The sequence below is a fragment of the Pezoporus wallicus genome, unplaced genomic scaffold (assembly GCF_028554395.1).
Source record: "Pezoporus wallicus isolate ANWC-B61680 ecotype Strahan unplaced genomic scaffold, APGP_CSIRO_Pwel_v1 contig_13006, whole genome shotgun sequence".
Lineage (NCBI taxonomy): Eukaryota > Metazoa > Chordata > Aves > Psittaciformes > Psittacidae > Pezoporus > Pezoporus wallicus.
Window position 1 is genome coordinate 368,568 of NW_026638875.1, and position 26,398 is coordinate 394,965.

The 26,398-nt window shown below is 49.2% G+C and overlaps 2 protein-coding genes across 3 annotated transcripts in view; one reads left to right on the forward strand and one right to left on the reverse strand.

Annotated features, from left to right (window-relative positions):
* On the forward strand, positions 1 to 25,393 carry CSNK2A2 (casein kinase 2 alpha 2). 2 transcript variants are annotated; one of them, XM_057412936.1, is made up of 11 exons: positions 2 to 165; positions 388 to 499; positions 11,474 to 11,575; positions 12,383 to 12,433; positions 18,971 to 19,030; positions 21,134 to 21,217; positions 22,069 to 22,179; positions 22,386 to 22,487; positions 22,808 to 22,908; positions 23,554 to 23,702; positions 23,891 to 25,393. In XM_057412936.1, the coding sequence occupies exons 1-11, from the start codon at positions 62 to 64 to the stop codon at positions 23,965 to 23,967; spliced, it is 1,053 nt and encodes a 350-aa protein (XP_057268919.1). In that variant the 5' UTR covers positions 2 to 61; the 3' UTR covers positions 23,968 to 25,393. The 2 variants fall into 2 exon arrangements, with proteins under 2 accessions (XP_057268920.1, XP_057268919.1); XM_057412937.1 differs by lacking the exon at positions 21,134 to 21,217 and having other exon boundaries at positions 1 to 165.
* EDC4 (enhancer of mRNA decapping 4) overlaps positions 1 to 26,398 on the reverse strand; it is a 227,129-nt gene that overhangs the window by 182,876 nt on the left and 17,855 nt on the right. The window lies entirely within an intron of this gene.

Sequence of the window (26,398 nt, forward strand, 5' to 3'; positions counted from 1 at the left end):
CGGCCTACCGTGCCGGCCCCGCGTCCTCCTTCTCCTCCTGCGACCGCCGCCCGGCGTCGCCATGCCCGGCCCGGCCGCCGGCAGCCGGGCGCGGGTGTACGCCGAGGTGAACAGCCTGAGGAGCCGCGAGTACTGGGACTATGAGGCGCACGTCCCAAGCTGGGGGTAAAGCGCCCCGCGGGGACCCTTTTCTGCCATCCCTTTCCCCCCGCGCTCCGCACCCTCCTGTGGGCCTCAGCCCACCGAGAGGGTTCTGTGGCCGATTCCCTCCCCCCCCGTTTGGGGTGTCCCCGGGGGACTAAGGGGTAGCCGGGAGAGCCCCCCCCAGCCCCGGCCTGCTGTCCCATCAGTTACCGTTCCCTCCATCTCTCCTGTTGGTGCCCGCAGCAATCAGGACGACTACCAGCTGGTTCGAAAGCTCGGGCGAGGCAAATACAGTGAGGTATTTGAGGCCATCAACATCACCAACAATGAGAGGGTGGTCGTGAAAATCCTCAAGGTGAGTGTCCCATTGGTGGGTGGTGTAGGTGGCTGGAAGTGAGGGGGAGAGGAGCACGGTTGGCAGGGCTCCAGGACTGCTGTGTCTCTTCCTTCACACAAAACCTCTTGTTTTCACATTAAGGATGTTGGGGTGGTGGGTTTGGAAGTGGGTTTGGCATCCTGCATGCTATAGTGATGTTTAGGTGTGTTCCCGTCTCCTGTCCAGCATAGCTCTGGGCTGAGAGCCCCTCTGGAGGAGGAGAGCTTTGAGTCTTGACATTTAAACAGCATTGCAAATGCTGCCTGTGTTTGGTAAACTGTGTCAGTTTTAGACAAATTTTAGACAATGCCTGTTTAAAACAGCCCAGGAACTGACTTGTTAACAGGAATGCAAAACATGGAGTGGGGATTCCTTCTGTTAATGTCTAGATAGCTGGCATGGGACCTTTTCAGAGCCAGTGTGTGGGATGCTCAGCAGCCAAAAAAGCCAAAATGTAGAGTTCTTTGGAGGATCTGATGTTGAAAAGAACTTCACCAGACAGGCCAAAACTTGCCTTAGGTGCTTGAGGAGACTGAAAGAGGCCATGTGGAGTTTGGCAGCATTGGTGACCTGTGTTCTGGTGTGTTAAGCTGTGACGACCTTCCTGCAGCTTTAACAGGTTGTAGTTTGCATTGGCTAAAAGCATGGCTCAGCCACTGCAAGGCATGCCTTAGTTGAAGCAGCAGGCTCACAGCGAGCTGTGGTAACTATACTAGCAGCAGTCTGTGTTGGTGATCTGGGGATGAACAAGGATGTTAAAGACGAAAGAAAAGGTTAGTGTGGAGGTGCTTTTGTTTTTGGCTTGGCTGTCACCTGTTGGACCAACAGCACTTGTCACTTGTTCCTCAAAGAGCACATGGAAGCTGGTGTCTGACCATGGATGTGCTAAGAATTTGGGCACGTGTTGATCCGCAGTGTGCAGGAGGTGCTGAGCTTAACCTGCCTTTGCAGCCACCAATACTAGTAGCTACCTGGGACACATCTCTGCAGGTTTGTAGCCTTAAGGCACTTGCTAGATCCACCATATAGTGCAGCTGGCTGTCTCTGCTGATATCCCACTCACAGTGCCTTCTTTGGGATCTTCCTTGGTTTCCCAGAAACCTTGTCATGGGCTGTGCAGCCACCACTCCTAGCGAAGGTTTGACCTCCTGCCTGTCTCTGGGAGGAGGTGCACACACCTGCTTTGGCTGCGATCAAGGTGATGCCCAGGTGAAATTTTTTGAAAGACCCCCTGTGGCTGAGCCTGACATCAGGGCAGTGAAGTGAGGCTCATGTCTTCTTGCTGAGCTGAGTTCCTCTGGCATGCTGTTGGGTCCTTCCCCTCCTTTGGATGCTTTATGTGGTTTGAAGGTTAGTTTCTTTGTTTAAAGTAGGGGCAGGTAGGAGTTTCTTCTATGAGAGAGTAGTCAAAGGTAGTGCAGAGCTGGGTTTTATGGCAAGATGGCTTGTGGCTATGCTGAGGAAACTGCTCTTCTGCACGCTGCTCTGGAGCCCCTGGTGGTCTCTTTAGGATTACTGTGGTTTGTTGAGATCCTGGGTCTTGTCCCACATAGAAAGGCACCACAGGGCTGGGAAGGGACTGTGGAGGAAGTTGTCAGGAATCTTCCTCCTTGCCTCTTCCCAACCTAAAGAGCCTCTCCTAGAGCGATGCTCCTCTCCCTGCAGCAGCCAAACTCTGTCATGTCTAGGGAGCTCTTCAGCATTGGACTGTGAGTCAGCTGGCAAGAGTCATCTGAGGGTGGCTGGGTGCTCCTTCTCCTTAGGGCCTGAATGTGTTGTCTTAATACTGCGTATTGTCCCAGATCTGAAGTGGATGGTGTTGCCAACAGTTCCCCTGGCTCCCCTCACTTGCATTAACATGCAGACAGCATTCCTGAGAGTGAATAAGGAAAAGCAGAAAGTCCAGATAAATAGGATGAACTTCCTTGTCAGTGGAAAGTGAGTTTCAGAGCACTGTGGTGTGTACATTACAAAAGCCGGTGAAGTGTGGCAGTAACATTGCTCTTATCTGTGGAAAGTGCCTCTGGTTTCCTGCAGCTAGACTCAAACTTAATTGTGAATGTAATTGCATGTATCTACAGTGGAGCCTTAGCAAAGAGGCTGGGTCTCTCTTCTTCTGAATTCGGGCTGGATCCTCTGAGGTGGGAAATGCAACCAAAAGTCTTTGGGGTTTTGTGTGGCTCTAGAGCAGGGACAAAGGGGAAGACTTGTTTGGCAATGAATGTGACTCTACTACAGTTGCTTCTTTCTCTTTAAGTTTTTTTTGAGAGAACTATTGAGTGTTTTTTAGCAAGAGTCACTGTTTTAATATCTGTGCCTCATGGGAGGTGACTGATCTCTCTTGCCAGTCTTGCTCTTTGAAGCATCTTATCATTGCCAAGCTCAAGTTAGCATGTAACAAGTACTTCCGTTGCTTTTTCCCCCTTCTTTGATGTTGTGCTGCCTGAACATCTTGTACCATCCTCCAGAGAGGTCAGGAAATTTTATCATCTTTTCCTGATGCAGAACTGAGCCACAGAGATTTCCTGTGTGACTTTGGACAAGTCCCTTATCATCAGCAAAGCTGAAGCTACAGCATATGTCCTAGTCTAGTGCTGCATGAAGGAGGTAACTCTTCCTCTTCTGCCAGCCTTGGTTGTTTAAGAGCCCTATGAAGACTTTAGCATTGGTCAAGGACAGTGAGCTAATGGCTCTGACTGGTAGTCACAGTGCCTCAGGCCTTTTGGGTTTACACAAAGCAAGGTGCCCCATTTCCCTGGCCAGTACCCAGCATTGCCTTTAGGTTCTGCTACCCCAAGTGCAGGACCAGGCCTAATTTTGCGGGAAAATGGTATGTGCTCATGCAGCTAGTTGTGGTTATAAACATGTCAACAAAGCAGCAGAATGAAGATCATGCAGGTGACACTGAAATTACCACTTCATGGGTCAAGTTTCTTTCTTTGCATATATGATGCTTCTGGTGTCACTTTTTTCCCAGGAAAATTCTGCAGTCCTTTTAGAAGAAGGCAAACCAAACATGCAGGTTGTTTCTCACCCCACTGCAGCAGCCCATCAGGATATACTGTGTAGGACAGTGAGCGCAAGGCAGCAGGGCAGGAGCCCTGGTTTGCCACACAGACACCCCTGCTAAGCATCCTCCAGAAAGCTTTGGTCTTGAGAAGTGAGGCAGAGAGCAGCACCACACCTTTGAAACCTGTTTGGGGAGCAAAGATTCAGCCAAAAAAGCTGTGGGGCTGAAGTTATCTTTAAAGTAGTGGAGGAATCTGCGCTGTACAGACCTTCCTACTTCTCATAGGCAATATTAGCCAGCAGTGGTGCTCCCCCAGTCCATGACTAGTATAGGAGGCCCTTGTGGGCTTTTTGATCTGTCTGGCCTGGGTTCAGCTGTGGGCATGCTTCCTGCATGCTTTGGGGTAGGTCAGCCCAGGAAGAGGGAATGTGTGAACATGTCCTGTATGTGCTTTTGTGTCTAGCTTTAATTTGATGCTAAGGTTTGACTCCCAGGACGGGGTCTGATGTTCCTCAGCATATACGAAGGAGGTTCAAGTCATGTTTGTTTCCAGTGAGCCATATATCATCTATAACCAGTCACAGAATGGTTGTGGTTGGAAGTGACCTCTGAAGATCATCTAGTCCAACCCCCTGCTAAAGCTGATTCAGTGCTTTAGCAGGTATCTAAAGCACAGCTCTGCTCATTCATATCCAATCACATAGATTTAGAGTTTTGGTGGACTGCTGAGGTCAGTCTGCGACCTTTGAGCTGTCTCTTTGATGAACTTCTCATTTTGCTTTTCTGCTAATGCAGCTTCAAAGTGCCTTAGAGGTGAATCCTCTATTCTGGAGTAACAGGCTTCCTGGGGGATGTGATCAGTGCTCCAAGTTGCCACTCTAAAAGCCAAACATAAGCTTTCCACACTGCTGCAACTGTTATGGGTGATTCTCTGTGGTAAGAGCGCTGCTGTTAAAGTTACCTACAGCTGTGGCTGTTGGTAAGTTTCAGCTGTACCTCAGCATCCTTCACATCCTTCTTGTACCGAATACAACTATCTTTAGAAAGACATGTAGAAGTCCCACTTAGGGACATGGATTAATGGTGGCCTTGGCAGTGCTGCGTAAGTGGTTGGACTGGATGATCTTAAAGGTGTTTTTCAACTTAAACAATTCTCTGATTCTGGGATCTGAGTATCCGCTCAAGATGGAGATGATAGCATCCATATTGTCAGCTCTGTGCAGTAGTCCTCCTGCTTTCCTGTTGCACATGTGTGTCAAAGCATTAAACCCATCACATACAGACTGTTTTGCCTGCTTGTCTTACTGTCTGCATAACACCCATGCAGAGCTTAGGGCAAGAATGCAGTTACAAGGAGAGAAATCAGTGAAATGGAGGTTCTGCAGCATGATGAAATAGTCCCTTTCTCCTTTGGTGGCTTTTGTCCCTCTGTGCTGAGTCCACAAGCTGGAACTTTCAACCATGTACGTGGTTTCACAAGTGCACTCTGGTTTGTTTGACTTTGGTTTTCCCCTGTTCCCCCTTTCTGGGCTCTGTGAACCCTCCAGAGCTGCTGCTCATACCAGGCACTGCTGCAAGATCCTTCCAGTGCTGAACTCAAATTGTTGTTCTAGTATGTAGAAAACCGTTTGGGTGAAGTATCCCTGTGGCTCTGGTAAATTATGTTATATCTGTAAAAGCTTTAGGGCCCACATGCATCAGCATGTTCTAGATGGGGGTTAAAATGACTCCTGCGCTGGTGTGCAGAAGGGATTTGCGCAAGGAAATAGGACTGGTTGGTGTTGGTCCCTCAGGCTGGAGCTTTGACTTCATCAGTGACCTTCCTTCTGTCAAAGCTGTTTGATGCCTGCTCCTGCTCTAGCTGTTCATCTCTTGCTCCTCCTGCATTTGCATGCACTGAATCCACACTCTCTGGCTCACTTTCTCCTCTGGCAGTCTTGAGTCCTTTTGCAAGAGAGCATGGTAGGCAGCTCTTCAGTTTTAAACACCAGTTGTCCACACTGGGCTTTGCACGGTCGGCTGCTGGAGTCCAGCCTTGTTTGTAGCTGAGACCTACTGAGGTGGTACTGAGTGTCTTGCAGAGGCCTGGAGATGCAGCTGGTAACTTTCATGGTGGTGTTCTACCACCAAGAGACTGGTGAGCTGCAAAGCTGCAGCTCCAGCGAAGAGGAGGGTGAGTTACAGTGCTGTGGCTGTTCAAAGTGGCCTAGGGCAGAGCCTGCATGAATGATTCTCATGGCTTGTAACGGTGGTGGTGGAAATTGAGGCTTGGTCCTGTGCACCCTTTTAGCTGACTGGAAGTCTTGATACAATGTGGGCAGCCCTGAAGCCCCAGAGGGCTGTTTTGGGATGTGCTGTGGAGGGAGGGAAGGCATTCTGAAGGAAGGAACGATGCTACCCTCAAAACACTTCCTGGTGTAGTGTACCAAATTTAAATAAAAATCAGAAGTGCTTTAGTAATTTTAGGGTAGGTTTCATCCTCCTCCTCTTTTCTAAAATTCAAGAGCAGCTCAGGCAAGTTTTGAGTTCCCATAATGGAAGTTGTAAGATGCAAACAACTGACAGAGTATTAACACAAGTAGACTCTTTGTTTTGTAGCTCTTTTGACTACAATTATTTGGTTTCCCAGATGATGGTTGGCAAAAGAAGCAATTCTGCTCTGAAGCCAATTTTCCTATTGAGCAATTGGCATCAGGCTTTATAGGCTGATTATTGTGATCCTTTCGATAATACTTGCTAGAGACGAATGAGCTTCTAGTGCCAGCTTTTAAATGTTTAAATCCTGTCATAAGGATGCTGCTCCAACCTTTTGCTGTTCCTGGACATTGTGTATTGAGATTTCCCTGCTCATTCACTGAAAGCACCGTGGTGTTTCTGGGCTATTCAGGTTTGATGAGCAAATAGATCTTTTTCTTTATGGGGTGGTGGAATAAATGACTTTAGTTTGTGGTGGATTTGTATCTTTAGGCTGCTAAACCTTCTTCCCTACTGGGTGAACCCAGTTCTTTTTCAGAGTACCTGCTGGTCAGAACCCAGTGCCTTTGGTGACTCCTTCAGAACAGTGTGCTCCTCAGCTGTGCCTTTGGCTAATGTAAAATAATTTTTATGCTTTGGATTTTACTCGTATTTCACAGGTCTTCTTGGTGACTACTTTTCTCTCTTAAGTTTGGAAACACTGGGGAAGGTTGGAACTGAAGCATTTGATAAAAGAGAGTACTTCCTTTGCTTTAGAAACCAAGTAAAAAAAGACTATTAACTGGGCAGCTGTTTATTACTTGGAGACAGGAAGTGATGGTTGTAGCCTTGTATTTAAAGGTTTATTTTAGCAAACAATGTTAATTCTCCCAGTTGGTGTTTGTTGCAGCTGGACTCCTTCCCTGCTTACAAGTTTACATGATCTAATGGAAAATGACCTGGGATCTGATCTCTGAGTCAGAGAAAGGTGTTTTCTTTTGCATCTACCTGGCTGCAAAGCAACAACTGACTCCATTCCTCATTTTCTGCAGAGGGATGGCATCACATGGTGCCTCCCAAGCTTTGGTCAGAGGTAGCTGGGATAGGACTGGCTGCTGTCACTGCCTGCTATGCCTGACCTTGTAGTGGATTGAGGCCCCCTCATGGGATTCTTTGGGGTGGTACAGTAGGAAACCTGCAGCAAAGGGAAGCTGGTAGGGGACAGCTGAGTGAGACCCGCTGTGTCCAGCAGAGATCATCCTCCTGTGGCTGGAGGTCACCTTGTCCCTCTGCACAGTGGACAGCCATGAGCTGTATGTTTGTCTTCATTATCCACAGTCACCTCACTTCCAGTTTGTCTGAGGAAGGAAGCAATTTCCTGGGAAACTGGCTTGTGCTAGACAGTGATGTTCTTCTGAGGGTACTGCTGCAGTTGAAGTAATTAAGCCCCTCCCAGTGTAGACACGGTTAAACTGAGACATGTCTTTTAGCCTCGTTTCCTATGGAAACAAGCCTTATGCAATCCTGCTGTCTGTCAGCTTTTCTTCCCCTCCTTCCCCCCCAAGTAGTTTTTGCACTGGTTGGCCAATTTCAACCAAATGCAGCAGAAGTCTCCAGGCTGTCAAGTTTCTACACATTCCATGGAAATGGGTGTTTGCATGAAGCAGAGGGACACTGCTGGAGCCTGTCTTGAAAGAAGGGCTGCAGTGAGGGTTTGACTCATACTGGTCACTAGAGAATCCCAGCATGGAGGCAAGCTTTGAAATGCCTCTGCCATGAGAACAGATGGAGTTGGTGCCTGCCCCGGTATAAAATGTTGCTTTGCAAACAGACAGATCAAACTTGGGAGCAATTTATTTTGTCTAGGTGTCTGCTCCATTTCTGTGCTGGAAATCCTCCTCCCAGGGCAGGGGGACTGAACTGTGTATGAAACACAACCTGAAATGCTGCTGTTCATAGCCTGGTTTAATAAAATAGCCTTAAATGAGTACTGTTAAAAATACTCTGGCTGCAAGGGCTGATGTTCTGGAAGTTACCCCTGCTGGGAGAGGCAGATGGTTGGAGGCCATTATAGCTTCAGTTCACATTTAATCCATGTGTGTTTGGAGTCAACATCCTTGGAGACACAGATCAGGTGACTGAGAGACAGTTGTAGCAACACAGGCTTAATCCTGGTGCTTGGAGGATATGCTGCTGATTGCCTGTGGCTTCAGCAATGCTGGTGTCTGGGGACAGGAGGGGAGCTACCAGAGTTTCTTTGGTTGTGAACAGTTAGCTCCAGTGAAGTACTGGCCATGTGCTGGCATCGTGTTTGACTTGCCAGATGCAAGAGCTTGGCCTTGGAATCAGTTGCCAGACAAAACCTGAGCCCCAGTTTTTGGGTTTTGGGTAGTAGTGTCTGCAGTTGTGGCTGAAGCAGTGGTGGGACAACACTTGGGTAGGAGGTGGCCTGTGGCTGGGTAGGCTGGTGGGTGAAAGCTGGGGCAGGGGGAGGCCAGCAATCACCACTGTTTTCTTCTGCAGATCTAAATTGGGGAAATCCTCCATTCCACTTTATTGCTCCCTGAGGAAATTCCCAGGCAATAGCTTTTCCTCTCAGCTGACTTTGCTTCAGCCCATGGCGTTTATCTGTGCCCACCTCATCCCTATTTGCTAAGTGCAGAACACCTCATCCTGAGCACTGGCTGCAGCCGGGGAGAGCTCTGTCAGGATGCACTGCTTACCCCTGAGCCATGAGCAGGGCTTCCCGTGCTCCCACCTTGCCCAGGGCTCACACCACTGAGGAGGCACTGTACATTTGTGCAGACAACTGAGCCTGAGCTCTGTGTTACTGCCGCTAAGCAGGAAAACATGCAAACAGTGAGCAACTTTGAACTCGCCCTCTTGCTGAGACAGAATTTGCTGGAGAGTTTTCCCTCAGTGATGTTGGGGATGATCTGCAGGCATTTCATTGGAAAAAAGACCAACTTTCTTCTCTCCTTTTTTCCAAAACGTGATGATGCTGTCTGCTTGAGTCTTTTAATAAATGTGTTGTGGGTAGGGGTAGGTTTCTGGTAGGAGATCTCATAGGGCATCACTTTCTTGTCCTGAAAAAGGTGGAAACATGGGGAAGTGACTGGAAGACAGCATCTTCTGCCCAGTGGGAGTGGTGGTTGCTATGGAAGGAGAAAGGGAACTCTCAGAGAGATATCCTCCCCTACCAGCTGATGCAGAAGGCTCTTGTAATAACTGAAGTACAAAGGAAAATGTTTTTCAAAGTGGGCTTTGGGTCTTCCTGGCTGTTCTAGGCAGTTTCAGCTCCTGATGCAGGTGTCACAGCAGAGAGGCTGTGAGGCATGTCTGTTGATAGCCAGGCCATTCGGTGAGCCCCTTCAGAACAGCAGTGACTCTACTTCCCTCTTTGAAGTTCCTTGGAAAACAGCTTGTGTGTGCATCTGCCTTGCTGGGTGAGCAGAGTAACTGAATTACATCCTCTAATTTCATCTTGGCCTTCTGGTAAGATCAGTGCATGTGAGCGATGCAAGGATGGTGTCTGTCCCTGTGCTGACATAAATTAAATTAGTCCCTAATGAAGCATCTTCCTCTTGGTTCAGAAATCCTAGAGTTGAAAATGGTTTGGGTTGTAAGGGGACCTAAAGCTCATTCAGTTCCAACCTCCTGCCATGGGCAAGGACACCTTCCACTAGAGCAGCTTGCTCCAAGTCCTGTCCAAGCTGGCCTTGAACACTGCCAGGGATGGGGAAGCCACAGCTTCTCTGGGCAACCTATCCCCTCCCAGGGAAGAACTTCCTGATATCTCATCTCAATCTCCTCTCTGTCAGGTTGAAGCCATTCTCCCTTGTCCTCTCACTTCTGATTTCTGTTCCCCTGCTCTGGCTGCTTCTCCCTGTCTGCTTGTCTTCCCACTGACTCCAGCCATGCCTGGGTCCTGCCCTGGGCTGTTGGTTACTCACAGCACACTCTGCCCTGTGTCACCCCATCTGTGGCTGACAGCTGGTGGCCTTGCTGCTGTTTTCCACAGTGGCTTTATGAGGTGCTCATGCTCCCCATGCTGGCATCGATGTTATTTTTGGCACTTTGCTTCAGGCTGAGATTCTCATCTTTTGGCTTGAAAGTCTAGCTCATGCCTTTTAACTTGGAAGAGGAGAAGGGCAGGATTCAAATCTGAACGTTTCAGCCACCTGAAAGAGCCTAGAAAGACAGCATGTTTTATCACTTAGATAAACACCCTATTTCCCACTATATAAAAAGCTTCTGTTCCTTCTCCCATCTGCTTGTACATTCCTGTGAAGGGTCTGAAACCAAGGCTTGCCTTGGATTTGCCTGTGGTGGGACTGTGAGTTGCCCCATTGTCACTCTGCCTCCCTTATTGAAGTGGGAGGCTGCAGCAGAGGTGAGGTGGTGAGCACAAGCTGTTTTGCTCTTGTGGTTCCTTGTCCTTCGTGTAGACACATCTGATAATGTATATCACTTCAGTAAGGTGCCTGGTACCTCTTTGCTTTTCCCTGTTACTCCCGTCCTCACACAGCAGACTCCGTGCTGGATGGTGAATATTTTGGAAACCAAAATATCTGGAGAGGAAGGTTTTCATCAGCAAACCTCAGAGATAGAGCTGTGGCTTTCCCAGTTCCTGCAGGATGGATCTGCAGTGGTAGCGGCTGTGCAGGAGGGGATGTTTCAGCTCTGCAGTGAAGGGCTGCTAGACCCAGTGACTTGCAACCAGTGATGGCCACACCACTCAGTAACTAAGACTCACATATTAGCTGCTCTAAGCTGCCTTTCCTTCCAAGCAGGCACAGAGCTAGAGCTGTACTGGGAGTGGATGCCCTGCCTTGGGAGCAGCTGGTCTTTGTCACTCTGTGCAGGGTGATGACCAGAAAAAAGTTAACTTTGTAAAGGGAGTTCCTGGGTCTGTGCAGATTTGAGGAGTCAAAACTGTTTCAAATGTCTGTAGGTTTTAAAACTAATCCTAGCGTATGGATGCTATGGCATGCTAAGCAGTTGGGTGTATGCTCTTGGGGTGGTTGCACATAGGTATAGCAGTATCTGAACTTACTAGAGGTCTTAGTTTGGAGACTCTCAGGTTGTTGTTCCATGGGATTAAAGAAATTGTTGGAAAATGGTTTGGGATTAAAGAGTGAAAAACTGGTTTGTGCTGGTAAACAAAAGATGAGATATGAGGTCCACTGTGCTTGTCCTGTGGTTCTAGATGAGTAACACAGAATGAGTGTGCTGTGATTTCCATGGAGGAGTCTAGGATGCTTTTAACCACAGTTACTGGAGTCACAGGTACATTTGTCTGGAGTGGTTTGATTTTCCCCTGATGAGCAGAAAGCTTTCATTGATGATGGAAGTCCAATTCATGCTAAAGATGGAGGTGGGAGCAGAGAGAGGAGGGGAGGTGACAGGATCCAGTCAAAAACAGTGGCAGAAATCTTATGTTCATTTCTGAAAGAGCTCTCACTTCTAATTTCTTTTGTCTATTTAAGCCAGTGAAGAAAAAGAAGATAAAACGTGAGGTTAAGATCCTGGAGAATCTACGTGGTGGCACCAACATCATTAATCTGGTTGACACTGTCAAGGATCCAGTGGTAGGTGCCTGTGTGTTGCCTTCCCATCAGCTTCAGGCATGAGGGGCTGCCCCTTAGCTCTTGCTGTCAGCTCGGATTAGGTGCTGCCTGTGTCTTTGTGCAGCCAGGGATGAGTGGTGACCAGCTCATCAGGGTCTCCTGAGGTGGGCTGGTTTGGATGGGTTCATATTCCTTTCCATGTTCCCAGACTCTTTTAAATCCCTTCTTTGAGTTTTCCATGAGGGGAGAAGTTTTGTAGCCCTACAGATGTTCTGTAAGAAAGCAGAGCCTGTGGCCTTGCGGCTTCTGTCTGGCATCCGGAACATAAGAGTATCCTCGGGCTATTGGATATTAAGCACTTTCCATCCTTCTGGTTGCTGTCCAGCCCAGTGACTAGAGTCATATCCTTTGTCTGCATTGCCACAGTTACCCTATTCCTGGGAAGTTTATCTGAGTAGCAGCTGGCTGAGGTCTGTGACTCCAGCCTGCTGGCAGCCATGGAGAGGAAATGACACTGCTGTATCGTTGGCAGTCCTGGGTGACCAACCTTTTGTGGTGGCCTGCAACACACTTTGCCTTGCCTCTGTCTCTGCTGTCTCTGCTCTGGGACAGGAGGAAGAGCAGCACTGGACATGTTTGTGGTTGGTGTGGGGGGTCTCAGTGGATTTCTGCCTGCTGTGGGGAGCAGGGCTGTGTTTTTTCTCACTGTTCTGCTTCCATCCTACTCTCTGCAGTAAGGGTTGGGCAGGAAACAAAAGTTTCCTTGGGTTTCTTGGAGCAAAGGAAGGTTAAGAGGGTGTTTAAACCATGACTCTCTCTCTCTTGCAGTCAAAGACCCCTGCTCTGGTGTTTGAGTACATCAATAACACAGATTTCAAGGTGAGTCTGCCTGCATGTGGAGAGGGGAGGCTTCCCATTTCTCTTGAGTGCTGTGATCCTGGGCTGCTGGTTACTCCTTGGGAACTGTGCAGGGAGTTTGGATTTTCACTGGATTTCATTGTCAGCTTTACCTTCCTTTCTCCCTGTAAATCAGAAACCTCTAAACAGGTTCTAGATGGAAAGGAATAAAAAGCTTGTGCTGAATCTCCTCTCAACTTGAAGCAGTAAGTTCAACAGGTTAGATATTCTTACTCCCCTCTCAATTTAGTAATTACTGCTGTGCTATATATTCAGCTCAAGTTAATCCCTGTGCTGCTCTATTTACAGCAGGGCAGTTGATGCAGCAGGTGACACCAGTTTGTGCTGGAATCTTTCAGACCTGAGGACTGTAGGTGCAGAGGCTGGAGAGAACAGCTCCCAGTGCTTGTGGGTCTGGTAGCAGCAGACTGAGCTGTCTTGAATACATCTTACGAGCTTTTCTGCTTGCCTGAGCCTGCAGCATATTCCATGGCTCTTCTGATTTCTGGGGAGTTCCAAGGGGTATAACTCCTTCCCAAAATGAAGTGGGTCCTTCTGTCTGAGTGCAGCTACCACTGCCTGTGTGACTGAAATGCTTCTGGCTGACAGCAGTGAGCTGAACCACAAAAAGAATATCTAATTAGCAGCTGTACCTATTTTAATGGTATCTTTGCTTCCTCCATGTGAATCTTTAAGTCACTAAGTCAGTGGTGGAGAATTAATTGACCAGTTGCCATTAGAAAGCCATCAGTCTTCCCGTCCTGTTCCACCCACTGTTCAGAGATCTCTTTCATCCCATGTTGTGGGACAGTGCTTTTTGCTTCCTGCCTGTGCCAGAGTATTCCGTAGGTACATGCCTTGTAGGATGCAGCTTCAGCAGATAGACCAAACACCCAGGGAAGGACCCTTGGTTGGTGTTGGTGGAAATAAGGCAGCTTGTAGCTGGCCTATGGACCATCTCAACTGCAGCCCTTCATGCTGCAAAGCAGTACATGTTGATGCTTGTCCCTCTGGGATTGGGCTAGATTCTGCTGGGTGGGACCCTGCGCATAGCCAGAGTGCAGCCTTGCTGACTGTGGTAGTCTTAGTGCTGCTTAATCTCATGTAGAGACTTACTGCAGAAGCATCTGCCCTGACAGCTTTAGGCAGGGAGATGAATGTTGCCTCCATCAAATAAACAGCTATGAGGAGAGTGCTCCGTGGTGATTTTCAAGGCTAATTAAAGCAGGTTTGATTTGCCTGGTCTTCACTGACATCAGCTGGGCTGTTCCAGTGGAGCATGTATGTTGGGAGCATGTCCCTATGCTTCTGGCAACCCAGGGACTGTTCATAATTTAACTTGCTATTTAAAAATATATGTATTTTAATTTTTGCATACATGGCTTGAGATAAACAGGTTGCTAGGGCAGCAGCACACCTTGCTGAGGAGTGCTTTGCATGTCTCCTAGTCAAAATGTGTTTCCGTCACTCTGTAATGTCCTTAGAGGAAGAAATTATCATCAAAGATATCACCCAATAACCGAAATACGTTCACAGATTGGAGTGGTAAGTAGTAACTTGAGGCTGATGGCCAGCAGGGACTCTGAACTGCAAAATGCAGGGCTGGGTGTCCACAGTAGTTCAGCTATCGCAGCCATGCTGAGAGCTGTCATGGGCACTGTTGCAGTCAGTAAGGCACCACTGGTGTGGCCTCAGCAGAAGTAACAGTGCTCTGCTCTGGCTATTGCATTAGAAACAGCTCTATGAGTTTGCAGCAGATCATTTCTGGGCTTTTGGGAGAGAGCCTGGCTCTTCAAGGAAGTCCAGATTCATAGTTGTGCAAGTCTAAGACAGAAGGTACTGATGCTTTTGATGCTGATTGGTACAAAGCAGGAATAACTTGTCTTCGGAATGCACACGTGTCCCCCAGGGCAGACATTGTGGCTGTTCATGCTCAGAGCTTATTTGTATCCTCAACTTCACTAGCTGTATATGGGAGGTGTGGGTTATTGAAGCTACACTCACATAGCCTCTGCTGCCTCTTTGGTGTAGGTTCTTGGGGCTACAGCTAACTGGCAGATTACAGAGTGGCTGCTGCTTATGGGTACCTGTGGACATCTTCTGTAGAGACTCCCAAGCTGTCTCTTCTCGTGCTCTGAAGTTCCCTTGCCAAGCAGAAAGCACATAGGGTAAATGAGAGGTCTTGTGTTGAAGTTCTTGGCTTACAGTATACCTCTATACATGAAGGATCTGGAAAATACGCAGCTCCAGGCATTGTCCCTTCTGCTCCACAGTCGTGATCTCCCTGAGCAGCCAAATTCTGCTGAAGTGCCACAGCAGCTAATCCTGGCAACAGGGACCTCTTGTCTTTGTTCTGAGGTGGCTGCTGCTTATCTGCCCATCTCTGCATTAACTTCTGGATTCAGCAGTACTGACGAGTACCCTGCATCTCACTGGCAGATCCTCTTCAGGGTGCATGATGGGGTTTGCAGGGCAGCTTGTGTGCAGCAGGTTTCTGACTGCTATACAGGATTGTGGTTTTCTCCGTCCTGTTGCCAGTAGTTGCTCACAAGCTTGCATGTCTCCTCAGTTGTCTCCTGTCTAGCAGTTTCTTTCCTTCAATGTTACTATTTTTTGCTTACTGGTAAATGCCCTATCCCTGGCAATGCTTGAGGCCAGGTTGGACGGAGCCTTGGGTGACATGGTGACCCATGAGGCATCCCTACCCATGGCAGTGGGGTTGAAACTGCATAATCTCAAGATCCTTTCCAGCTCAAACCATTCTATGATTCTATGGTGATACTTCACCCCTTTGCCCATTCAGATGGTGTGACATTGTTCATGTCTGGGCACTCAGAAAAACGACCGCTGGGTTTCCTCAGCTCTCTGTGCATGGACAGACACTGCAGTTCTGTGGGCCCTAAGCCATGGCTGGGGATGATTCTGGATCAGAAGCACCAGCTTGTATTACACATGGTTTGGCTATTTTTAAATGGTAGTATAAACAGCAGACTTATGAGATACCTCCTCATAGCTGATTACATTTTCTTAAGTTGCCTGACTGGCTCCTGTCTGAAAGTGATAGTTCTGTACTTGCAGGGGATAAGAGTTGGAGCTACACTAAATGTGTATGCTGCAGCGTGGGGACAGCAGCTTGTGTGCAGGGCTAGTGCTTCTCTTCAGACCTGCTCTATTACTTGTCATCTGGTAGCACTCAAGCTATCCCACAGTCATCTGCTTTAAATGAGAGCTGCACTGCAGGACCATGCAGTCAATTGAGTAACCATCAGTGAAATTAAATGTCTTTGGCTAATTGGTTTTAAACTAGCAATGAGATGTCTGTTCTTCAACCACCAGCAGTTCTCATGTTTTGCGCAGTCTATTAGCATACCAGGTACTGCACCTTCCATTGTCCCAAAGAGGCAATTCCCTTGGGAAAGAAGGGAGCAGAACCAGGTCTTCAGGAGCAGTTTTGTACTGGGTTTTCTGTTTTGGTCTTAAAGCATGCTAGCAGGTTTGCGGCTGAAGGAGATGGGCAAAAAAAGTGAGTGATGAAAGGTTGTTTCAGGATGTTCAGCCTGTTGGAGTTGTGAGGACAAGCGGGGTTTTGAGTCAAATCTTCCACATTCCCTGCAACTCGGGAAATTATCAGGCCAAATTCCTGTGGGGGAAGTGTGTGCTTTATCCTTGTATATCCAAGGTTAGTCAAAAAAGAGTTGATGCAGCAGTATGAGAGTTTCTCCTCCCTTGGGTAGCTGCTGTGGCTGGAATGCTTTGGGATCCTGGGATGCTTTACCTCAAAGCATTATCTCTCTTTGACAGCTCCTTGCAGCCACCCTGTTGCTTTGCAGATGCTGCTCACTGCACATAGTCAGCTGTTTGCTCACTCACAGAGAATAAAGGTTTTAACTTCTGTCAGCCCCAGAGAGAGGGGAAGCATGTCTCTGCCTCCTCAGGCACTAGTGGCATCAGTCTACAATTAGTTACGTGATGTGTGCCAAAATATCACCGAAAGCTGGAGAGTAGAGGCTGCCTGTTGGGTGAGTTTAGCCTTTCTTCCTGCTCTGTTTGGAGAAACGTTGTGTCATCCTGAGTGCTGGCAGCTACTTGGCCAGATGTTTGAGCTGGGTCTGAGTGATGCCCATAGTGATGTTTCTGGTAATTTTGCTCCAAAGAGCCAGCTGTAGGAGCAGAGAATGGGACGTGTCTGTACAGGAGGCATCTGCTCTGTCCTGCTAGTCTTGGCAAAGGGGACTTGGAGCCCACTGTCAAAGCCTTGGGGCAGCTGCTGTGTGGGACCTACTTGCAGTGGAAACCTTGGCTCTGTCCTTCAGAGCCTTGTGCGTTCAAGGCTGTTCCCCACAGCACACGGAGCCTGACTGCTGCTAATCATGCTGTCTGCACAGCGTGCAGATCAGAGGTGCTGGGTTTCACAGGCAGCTCTTCCAGGGAGGCCTGTTTAAAGTTGGTTGTCCAACAGCTGCCCCTGCTGAAGGCTGTGAGTTGGAGAAGTGACAGCATCATGGGCCTGGGAAGAAAGGCATCAGTGAGTTCCCTTCCGTCCCTCCCTGTTTACAGGCAGCAAGAGGCAAAGGAGCCAGGGAATGGGGAAAATGGCATCTGGCCTTGCTCTGCCACTGCCTCTTCAGCCTTACTCCTTCCTTAGGTGCGTTGGTGTTGCCAGGTGAAGCTGAACATGTTTTAAGCATCTGTCTCCCTGTAGTGCTTGTTACCTGAGCAAGTCATTTAAAGTCCTGGAAGGGTTCAGTTGTCCTCTTCTGGCCCTGTGTCATGCATCACAGCCATGCACACCCAGGTCAGGGAATCTGTCCTTGCTATAGCTTGTGGCTATGTCTTTATGGTTTAAGCCCAGCTGGTAACCCAGAAACACGCAGCTACTTGCTCACTCCCTACCCTTCTTCCTCCCCCCACTCCCAGAGGGATGGGGAAGAGAATCGAATGTAACTCCCACGGGTTGAGATAAGAGCAGTCCAGTAACTAAGGTATAACACAAAACTCTGCTGCTACCACCAACCGTAGTAATGATAAGGGAAATAACAAGGGAAGAGAATACAACTGCTCACCACATGCCAACTGATACCCAGCCCGACCCGAGCAGTGATCCTTCCCTTCCAGATAACTCCCCCCAGTTTATGTACTGAGCATGATGTGCTGTGGTATGGAACACCCCCTGGCCAGTTTGGGTCAGGGGTCCTGTCTCTGCTTCCTCCCGGCTTCCCCTCCTCCCTGGCAGAGCATGAGGCTCACAAAGTCCTTGGTCAGAGTAAACATTACTGAGCAGCAACTAAAAACATTGGTGTTATCAGCGTTGTTCCCAGGCTGAAAGTCAAAACCACAGCACTGCATCAGCTACTAAGAAGGAGAAAAAATGACTGCTACTGCTGAACCCAGGACAGTTAGGCAGGATCCTTGGGATCTCAGCATGGACCTGGAGGGGATCCAGGGCCAGAGCTACTTTCTTGGAATGTAAATTTCAGTCCCTTGCTCTGGGATTTTTCCTGAAACTGCCAAATGGTGCCATGATGGCAGCTGGCTCCAGTGCAGCCAGTGATTTGACTGAGCTGTGGGATGATCCCTGTCTGTTAAGAAGGGCAAAGAGGTCTGGTCCTGCAGCAGCCCTGTGACTGTCCTTCCTTGCCCTGTGCTGGCATCTCACCTTGCCCCTCCTGAGTGAGAGCACAGTCCAGCGTTCAGGCTGGCACTGCTGCCAGTGACAGAGCAGCTGGCAAACCTGGAGCCAGTTATGACTTGGCATGGGAGCATCAGGGTGATGGGGTCTCCACTGACAGTACTGGCAACATGATGCAGGTTAAAGTGCAGGAGTAGCTGCAGAAGGACACAGAGCAGAGGAGGATAGCGGCAAACATGTGCTTCCAGCAAGCACTTCCTTGAGACCCCAAGCTGAGCTCTTCTTCGCCCCAGAAGCATTTCTGTGCTGTTGAGTTGCAATACCTTTTATCCTTGGATAGAGGGGAGCCCCTGAGGCTGCCTCTACCTTTTGTGCTTCCCCACCCCATGTTCCTTTAGGTTAATATTTTCCTCTCCCTTCCCCACCTTCAGCACTTGGAAATACTGCCCATGTATTCCCAGCCTGCTTCCTCTGAATGGAGTTACTGATGTTGTAAAGTCATCATGGTAACTTTGCATGTGAACTGAGAGTTGAGAGCATCTGTGCCAACCCAGCGTGCTCTGAAGGGCTTGCTCTTTCTTCCTTGAACAGGCAGCCTGCCTGCCTTCTGCTGGAAAGAAGTCATGGCAGGGCTGAATGATCCTGGTAGTATTTCATGGGAGCTTTCACATTGTGTTTGGACTCCCTAGCATGTAGACCTGGCAGGTCTGAGATGAGGACAAGCCCTTGGGAGCTTCAGCACTCACGAGGGATCTGGAATGGGGTCAGTGATTGAAGGCAGGTGGGGTGCAGGACATAAAACTAACCCAAATATCTTGTATTTATTAATCTCAAGTATTCACTTTTGTTTCTTTTTTTTTTTCCTTCCTCCCTCCCCAAATCTGTTTCAGCAACTGTACCAGATCCTGACAGACTATGATATTCGGTTTTATATGTATGAGCTGCTGAAGGTGAGTAGCACTGTGTGTAGCAATCTGGATAGGGGCGCCAGCAATGAGAGAGGCAGTAGCAGGGCTCATGGGACACTGCTACTAAGCATTTACCTTTCATGTTCAATGCACAATCCATGTCTCATAACCTGGGAAGGTTTGGGAAAAGATATGGTTATGTGACTTATTGCTGTGAGGTATTACAGCCTAACTGGGAACCTTTGGCCACTTCCAAAAATGTCCGATTCTCTGGAGTCTCTTCCTCTCCTGTGAAGCATTTGTGATTATTAGATACCAGCTAGGGCTGTGCTTGGACCCTATGTCTCTAGCACCACTGGGCTGCTGTGAAGAAAATCATCTCACTTCCAGCCAGACCCAGTGCAACCATTGTGAAGTGTTTGCAGGGCTGGAGAACTGGGGACTCCTGGGCATGCTGGGGAGAGCAGAATGAATTGATTGCCAGCTCCAGGCTTGCTTCTGCCGCAGTATTCAAATAGAAAGTGACTTCTGCCCACTTGGTGTTTAGATTCCTGTGTCTCTGTTGAGGGCTATCTAGGGCACTTCAAGACAGTTCTGTGTTGTGGTCACAGAACCCCATGAATGTGGTTTTGGGGAACAAAGCTTCTGGTTATGCTGGCTGTTATGTGTTGATACAACGCTGGTATTCTGCTTTGAGACCTCCCGTCCAAAGTTTTCTCTGCCCCTCTGACAAAGGGCAAGGACTGCCCTAAATACTTCCTCTTGACTAGCCTGGTTTGCAGCTCTCAGTGGAAATGCTCACGGAGCCGCATGGCTGCAGGTCTGCAGCAGTGCCCCTCTGGGGTCTTCAGCCACAGGCCTTGGGAGGCAGCAGGACATAGGGAGAGCTTGCAGTTTTCACCTGATCCCAGGGCTGTTCTGTGTTGACCTGATGGAGCAGCAGCTGGGCTGTGTCAAGTCCCAGCAGCGCCTTGGGACTTTGGGCTCACACTTTGCAGGCCCCCTGCCTCTGAAAATACGTAGGACAGGCTAAGGAAAGCCTTTTGTGCTTCAGGGCTTGGTGACTGCAGGAGATTTCCTGCAGTAGACTAGGTGGCCTTGAGGAAAGCTTTCTTCTCTGCATGCCTGAGCTTGCTGTACCTCTCTGCAAGGGAAGGACCTTCCCACTGAGGTCCCACTCTAATCCCCCCCGATTAGATTGGGAAGGGTCATGAGGTTTAGATGATCCAGTCCTGAGACAAGCAAGACACTAGAACAGCTTGTCCAGAAGCAGTTTGTCCAACCTGTTACAGATTTCCTGTATTGGAGATCCCAGGATAGCCATTTGCTGTGATTCCTGTTAGCTGTGAGGCCACATGTCAGTGCAGGGATATCCCTGAGGCCTTGCCGTGATAGAAGCTGCTGCCTCCTCTGCTTCCCACTGCAGCTGGGGCCCAAGGGCAATGTTACATCCCTGGCACTGATGACTTGGATATTGAATGACTGTAGGCTGTACCCTCCTTCTGTGCTGCTGAGATCTCAGAGCATCTGATAGATGTTGATGGATGGGTGTCCCTCCCCCTTGGAGATGGGAAAACAACATTCTCACCCCTTTGCTCAATGTAACAGCTGCAGGGAGGTGAATGATGCAAGGTCATGGAGCTGGAGAGCTCATGTGTTCTCCTGCCTTGAAGCTTTGGGCAGCTTTGTTCGCCCTCACGTGCTGTCGCTTGCCTTTTGTAAGCCAAGTTTGGCTTAAAGGAGCAGGGCAGAGTTGACTTTATAGCTTAAGTGTGTTTTGTGGGATAGGTAGAAAGCGCCACTTGAAGGCCATAAAAGTCTGTTAATGTAAGAATGATCTCTTCTGGGGAATAGAGCAGGACCGCTGAAGCACTGGGATGCCTCTCTGCATTGTGTCCTTCAAGGACTGTGTAGGGAGCACAGTTCCAGGAGCTGAGACTGCAGTAGGACACAAGAACAATAGTCTTGTTGCCAGCTTGTCAATTCCTCACATACAACATAAGAGGTGAAGATGCCAGTTTTTTGTGCTAGGGTTGCAAGCACTTGCTGTGCATGGGGCAGTTGTGCTGCTGGCTGAGAACTGACTGTTCTACTGCTGTGCCCGTGGTTACAGACTTGTCTGGTGTATGTGCTTGTGTCTGCCAGGCCCTGGATTACTGCCACAGCATGGGGATCATGCACAGGGATGTCAAGCCCCACAACGTCATGATAGACCACCAACAGAAGAAGGTACTGTAGCACCAGGGCTCACAAGCAGAGGTTTTCCAGGGAAACTGGAAACTCTGCCACCTCTGTACCTGTAGCCTGGGCAGCTGGACTTAGCCCGTAACATTTCTTTACCGCCTCCCCTCCACTGTTCACAGAAGGAGATCACCAAAGTCCCACAGGGAGACCACAGTGGGAGTCCATGGCTTGGAGGCTGTTCATCACCCAAGCCAAGCAGACACACACAAAAACTCCTCTCTTTGCTGAGAGGAGCAGGTCTGGGCCATCAGTCTCCACAAGGGGAGGCTGCAGAAGGAGGGTGGCCTTGTCTGAAATCAATGTGAATGTTTTTCCCTAGGGGACATAAGCTCCTCTTGTAGTACAGTGGTGGCTGTACAAACAAGTTGAGGTTTATGAAGGGTGCATCCCTTACTAGACCTGTCTTGCAGTAATTTGAAGGATATGGTCTGGCTTGATGGGCCCCCCTCCTACCTTGTTTCTTGCTTTCAGCCCATTGTTAGGATCAACACTGCCTTTGGGCCAGCCCCTCTAAATGGCAGGATAAGACATCTGGCTTTTGCCTGTTCCCTGTCCGCTGTGGTTGGTGGTGCTGGTGAGGACCCAGATGCCCAGCAGTACCAGTGTGCTTGAACTCCGGCATAGAAGCTCTCAAACCTTGGCTTTGCCCCGGCAGCTGGTGAGAGGGGGAAGAGCCTGATCAGAGCTCTGCTGAGAGATTTCCTGTCCTCAGAGCACCTGCCTGAATCCCAGGCTCCACACAAGCATTGCAGCATTGAGAGGGATGGCCAGTGCGGCTTCACCTAACTGGCTCGTATTGGGACTCCTGACTTTGTGTCTCTTTATTGCATGTTCAGCTGCGGCTCATAGACTGGGGTTTGGCTGAATTCTACCACCCAGCTCAGGAATACAATGTTCGCGTGGCCTCTAGGTACTTCAAAGGACCAGAGCTGCTTGTGGACTACCAAGTAAGAATCTGCCTCCTCCTTTCTAGCCAGTGATACCACTTGTGGCTGCACTTTGACCACCTTTGGGGTGTCTGGTTGTGCCTGCCAGGGAATTGCCTGGGTGGGGAAGAGGCTGGCTGTGAAATGAAAAGGCTGAGATTGCCTGTGCAGCTGGAGAACTGGATTGTGAGCATGCGTCTTCTCACAGCTTCTTTTTTTCCACTCAGATGTATGACTACAGCTTAGACATGTGGAGTTTGGGTTGTATGCTGGCAAGCATGATCTTCCGAAAGGAGCCTTTCTTCCACGGGCAGGACAATTATGACCAAGTAAGGACTTTGCTACCTGGCTTATTCCATGAGATATTTGTCAGCACCTCATTTCTGTGTGTACAGTGGGGAGGTTCTGGGGATCAGACCACCAGGCTGGGAGGATGTTGCTGCATGCTTAGTTAAGCCATGTGGGATTATGCTTCACTGGCTTCTGTAAGAGACTTGTTTTCTGCACATGTTGCAAAAACAAGATTCAAGGGAGATATTCCTTCCATCTGGGATGTTTCCAGAGGAGAGCTCCTTAGATTTAGGTGGCTCTGCTTCTGCAAAAGAATGGTGGCCTGTGCTGCTCCCTCTCACCCTATCTTTTGTTCCAGCTGGTTCGCATTGCAAAGGTCCTGGGCACAGATGAGCTGTATGGTTATCTCAAGAAGTACCACATAGAACTGGACCCACACTTCAATGATATCCTGGGCCAGTAAGTAGAGAACTGAAATGCTGCTTTTTTCCTTTGTAACACAGAGAGAAATAAACTGATGTCCATCCCCTTGAAGGACTCTCAGCAAAGGCCTCTTTTGATCTTCAGGGTCACAGTGCTGCCTGCTGGCCTCTGTCTGGCTGCTTATGTTATCTTAGAAGGTCACTGAAATGCAGATTTTTTGCTTTTGCCTCTCCCATGATCCACAAGCCATTCCCTGTTACTCCCTTCTCCTGCTCATTGACATCCTAGAAATGGAGATGTAGATGCTGGGGTTGAATGTAGGCTGAGGGGCTAAACATCTCGCAGCTGAGGTTTCTGAAGAGGACAAGAGGTGGGTATAGCATAACAAGGACAGCTCCCAACGAGGTGGCTGGCAGGCAAAGCACTTCTGGTTCCAGTGGTGTCACCCTGCCTGCTTCATACTGTTGTTTAGGCCCTGTAGACAGAAGAGAACATGCAGTATTGGGCCTTCTGCAGATGTAGGGCATCCACATGATGGTGTACCTAAAGAAGAGGGTTCTCACCCTTTGGCATGTGCTTGCTTGTGCAGGGAAGAGCTGTAGCAGAGTCTTCTCAGAGGTGGATAGTGGTGGCAGGGGTGTGCTGGTGGGAGCTGGGCAGTGACTGCTGGTCCCTTTGCAGGCATTCCCGAAAGCGCTGGGAGAACTTTATCCACAGCGAGAACAGACACCTGGTCAGTCCTGAAGTTCTAGACCTCCTGGACAAGCTGCTGAGATATGACCATCAACAGAGGCTGACTGCCAAGGAGGCGATGGAGCACCCCTATTTCTGTGAGTGTGGGGAAGCTGGGATGGAGAGGGGTCTTTATCTCTGTGGGGCACATTCCAGCTCCCTGCTCTGTGAAAGCCTTGGCAGCTCTGTGGGTTTTGAGGGCAGTTTCTCTTGGAAGGGTTTGCCAGGGTGGAGCTTCCGCTTTATTAAATGCTGTTTCCCCTTCCTGCCTGGTCCTGATCTGCAGATCCAGTGGTGAAGGAGCAGTCCCAGCCCAGCTCAGAAAATGCTGTGCTCTCCAGTGGCCTGACATCAGCACGATGAAGTCTGGAAAACAACGGGTAATTCAAGATGTTTACAAATAAAAGCAAAACTTCCAGTCACACGGTGAAGGGAAAAGAACCAAGGACCCTCCCTCCTTCCCCTCCCCTTTATACTTGCAGAAACCTAACCTTGCAGGGGGGGTCATAAACCTCAGTTCCTCTCTGGTGGTTGTGGCTAATGTAACTCTAAACTTGTGGTACCAAAGCCCTGGGCAGAAGGTCTTGCAAGAGCTAAACATGTAGTGATATCCCCAGGGCTCAACACAACTGATTCTTATTCACATCTCTATGGATCCTTCTCCTCCTTCTCAGTCCAGCCTTCCCCACCGCGCTGGTGCGGACAAATTGGTTGTTCCACCATCAGCCCTTAGCATGCCTCTTTCTCAACATGCCTTTCTGACTTGTAGACTGGATGAGCCAAATTCAGGCTTGGGGTCAGCAGGTGCAACTCTTGTTTGGAGGTCGAAGTCCTACTGCTCCCTTGGGGCTTGAATTTGGTCCTTGAATTCCAGTTTCAGTTGTGAATACTGTGGCAGCCGGGGGGAGCTTCAACAAAACCCAGCCCCACAAACCCAGCAGCATCTCAGGGTTGGTTTGGAGCATTAAAAAGAAGGCACTGATCCAAGTTGCTGGGGAGAGGTGAGATCCCCCCTCCAGGTGTGTTTGACAAAGGCTCTCTGAGAAGAAATGCAATAGACCTGCTTTGGAAACTTGTGAACCTGAGGGCTGCTCTTGAGGCAGGAGAGGGGAGGGACTGTCCAGACTTTCCCACCAAGCTCAGGAAAGTCAGTGTTGTAAAATTTCTCTGTGCTAGGTGTGCAACCACGTACCTCATGACGTGGCTCCCATGAGAATTTGTGCCAGATGCAGACTTGTGCCAGAGCACAGCTCTGGAGCAGTTCAATCCAGCACCGCAGGATGAGGCCAGGAGAGGAGAGTGCAGGGAGGGGGAAGGATCAGCAAGCAGCAGTGTGGTCTGTTGGTGAGGGGCTTGTGCAGCTGCTGATCCAGGACTTGGGATCCCACCTCCTGTTTTAACCAAGCCAGCCATTTGTTGAATTCTGGGGTGCCAATCCTGTGCGGTGGGTGGGGGGTTCATCTTGTGGGTTCTTCCATCAGATCCCTCAATGGCTTTATAGCCCCACAGTTCACAGTTGCCTCCTCTACTTGTTCTGTGTGTGACTTCATCAAGTGGCTCTGGTGACACTCAAACCTAGAAGCTGGAGATAGTGTTTTCCCACCAGCACCTAAACACAGAATTTCCCTCTGCGGCATTGTCGAAAGAGTTGATTTTTTTATAAGGTTGCAATGTTTCTATTTGAAACATCTGTTTACATTCCATATTCCAGTAAAGTTCTGTTGGCATCAATAGCAGGTCAATCCATTTGTATAATTCACTGAAACCAATAAATATCTTCACATCTGAACGTCTGTAGTCTCCAGTCTATGGGATAGCCATAAAGAGTGAGAGCTGAAGGCATGGACTGCTTGAGGAGGCCTGGTTGGCTCTTCCAGCCTCTCTTGTCTGAGTATTTTGGGGTCAGTTAGTCTTTGGTTGCAGTTCTTCGTGCTGTCAGGTTGTCTCTCTTTGAACGGTGATGCAGAGGAGGTGCAAGGGTTTGGGGTCAGCTCTTTGGTACATTGGGTTCAAGCAGCTGGTGCCTCAGGTACTGATCTCTCTCTGTTCCATGGCTGGTCAGTAACTGACACTTGGCTAGAAGCTGGGGTCTCTTCATGTGCGGACCCTCATGCTTGTCTCCTCTCAGTCTGGGTGGATGGCTCTTCCTGAGGATGTGCTGAGCTGGAAGGAGCTCTTCTTTCCTTTCATCCAGGCTGTGGCCAGTGCAGGAGCTTAGTCAGCTGTCAGTGTCTGGGCTGAGTAGCAGCTCTGGTGCTGCCACCCCACGGGGCCCTCACTGACGTGAAGTCTGCAGATGCTGCTGAAGGCTTTGGTGTTTCCAGCCCTGTTCTTTCATCTGCCCTCCTTACAAGCTGCCTGGCGTGAGGGCGTGGGGGTGCCCTTAAGCTGTGCTAATGCCAGCGGGGTTGGTTTGGGGTTTTAACATCAATTTGTGCACTGATTTAAAACATATATTGAATTGCTCCATTGAGGAGAGGCAGGATTGGGTGTTTCTCCTCTCCTGTCCAAGTTGTGGGAGGAGCCTGCTTGTTTTCCAGCTCTTTTGTGTTGGCATTCCCAGCTTCCAGAGAGGGCCAACACACAAGAGATCATTATTGTATTCAAGTGCTTGACAGTGACAAACCTGATGGTGAAGTTTCATGGTGGTGCTTCAGGAAGTCTCAGTTCTGCAAACCTGACTCAGCAAATCTCCCCTGGTGCCCTCAAGCAGAGAAAGAGATGCTCTTCCCAGACGGTGGAGTGGGTAAACGGCTTTCCCTGGTTGCAGTAACCAGAGAGGCTGGATCAACCT

Coding starts and splice junctions, on each gene's coding strand:
- CSNK2A2 (XM_057412936.1), top strand. CDS start 62: ATGCCCGGCCCGGCCGCCGGCAGCCGGGCGCGGGTGTACGCCGAGGTG. Junction 22,180..22,385: donor AGCTGCTTGTGGACTACCAA/GTAAGAATCTGC, acceptor TTTTCCACTCAG/ATGTATGACTACAGCTTAGA. Junction 22,488..22,807: donor GGCAGGACAATTATGACCAA/GTAAGGACTTTG, acceptor CTTTTGTTCCAG/CTGGTTCGCATTGCAAAGGT.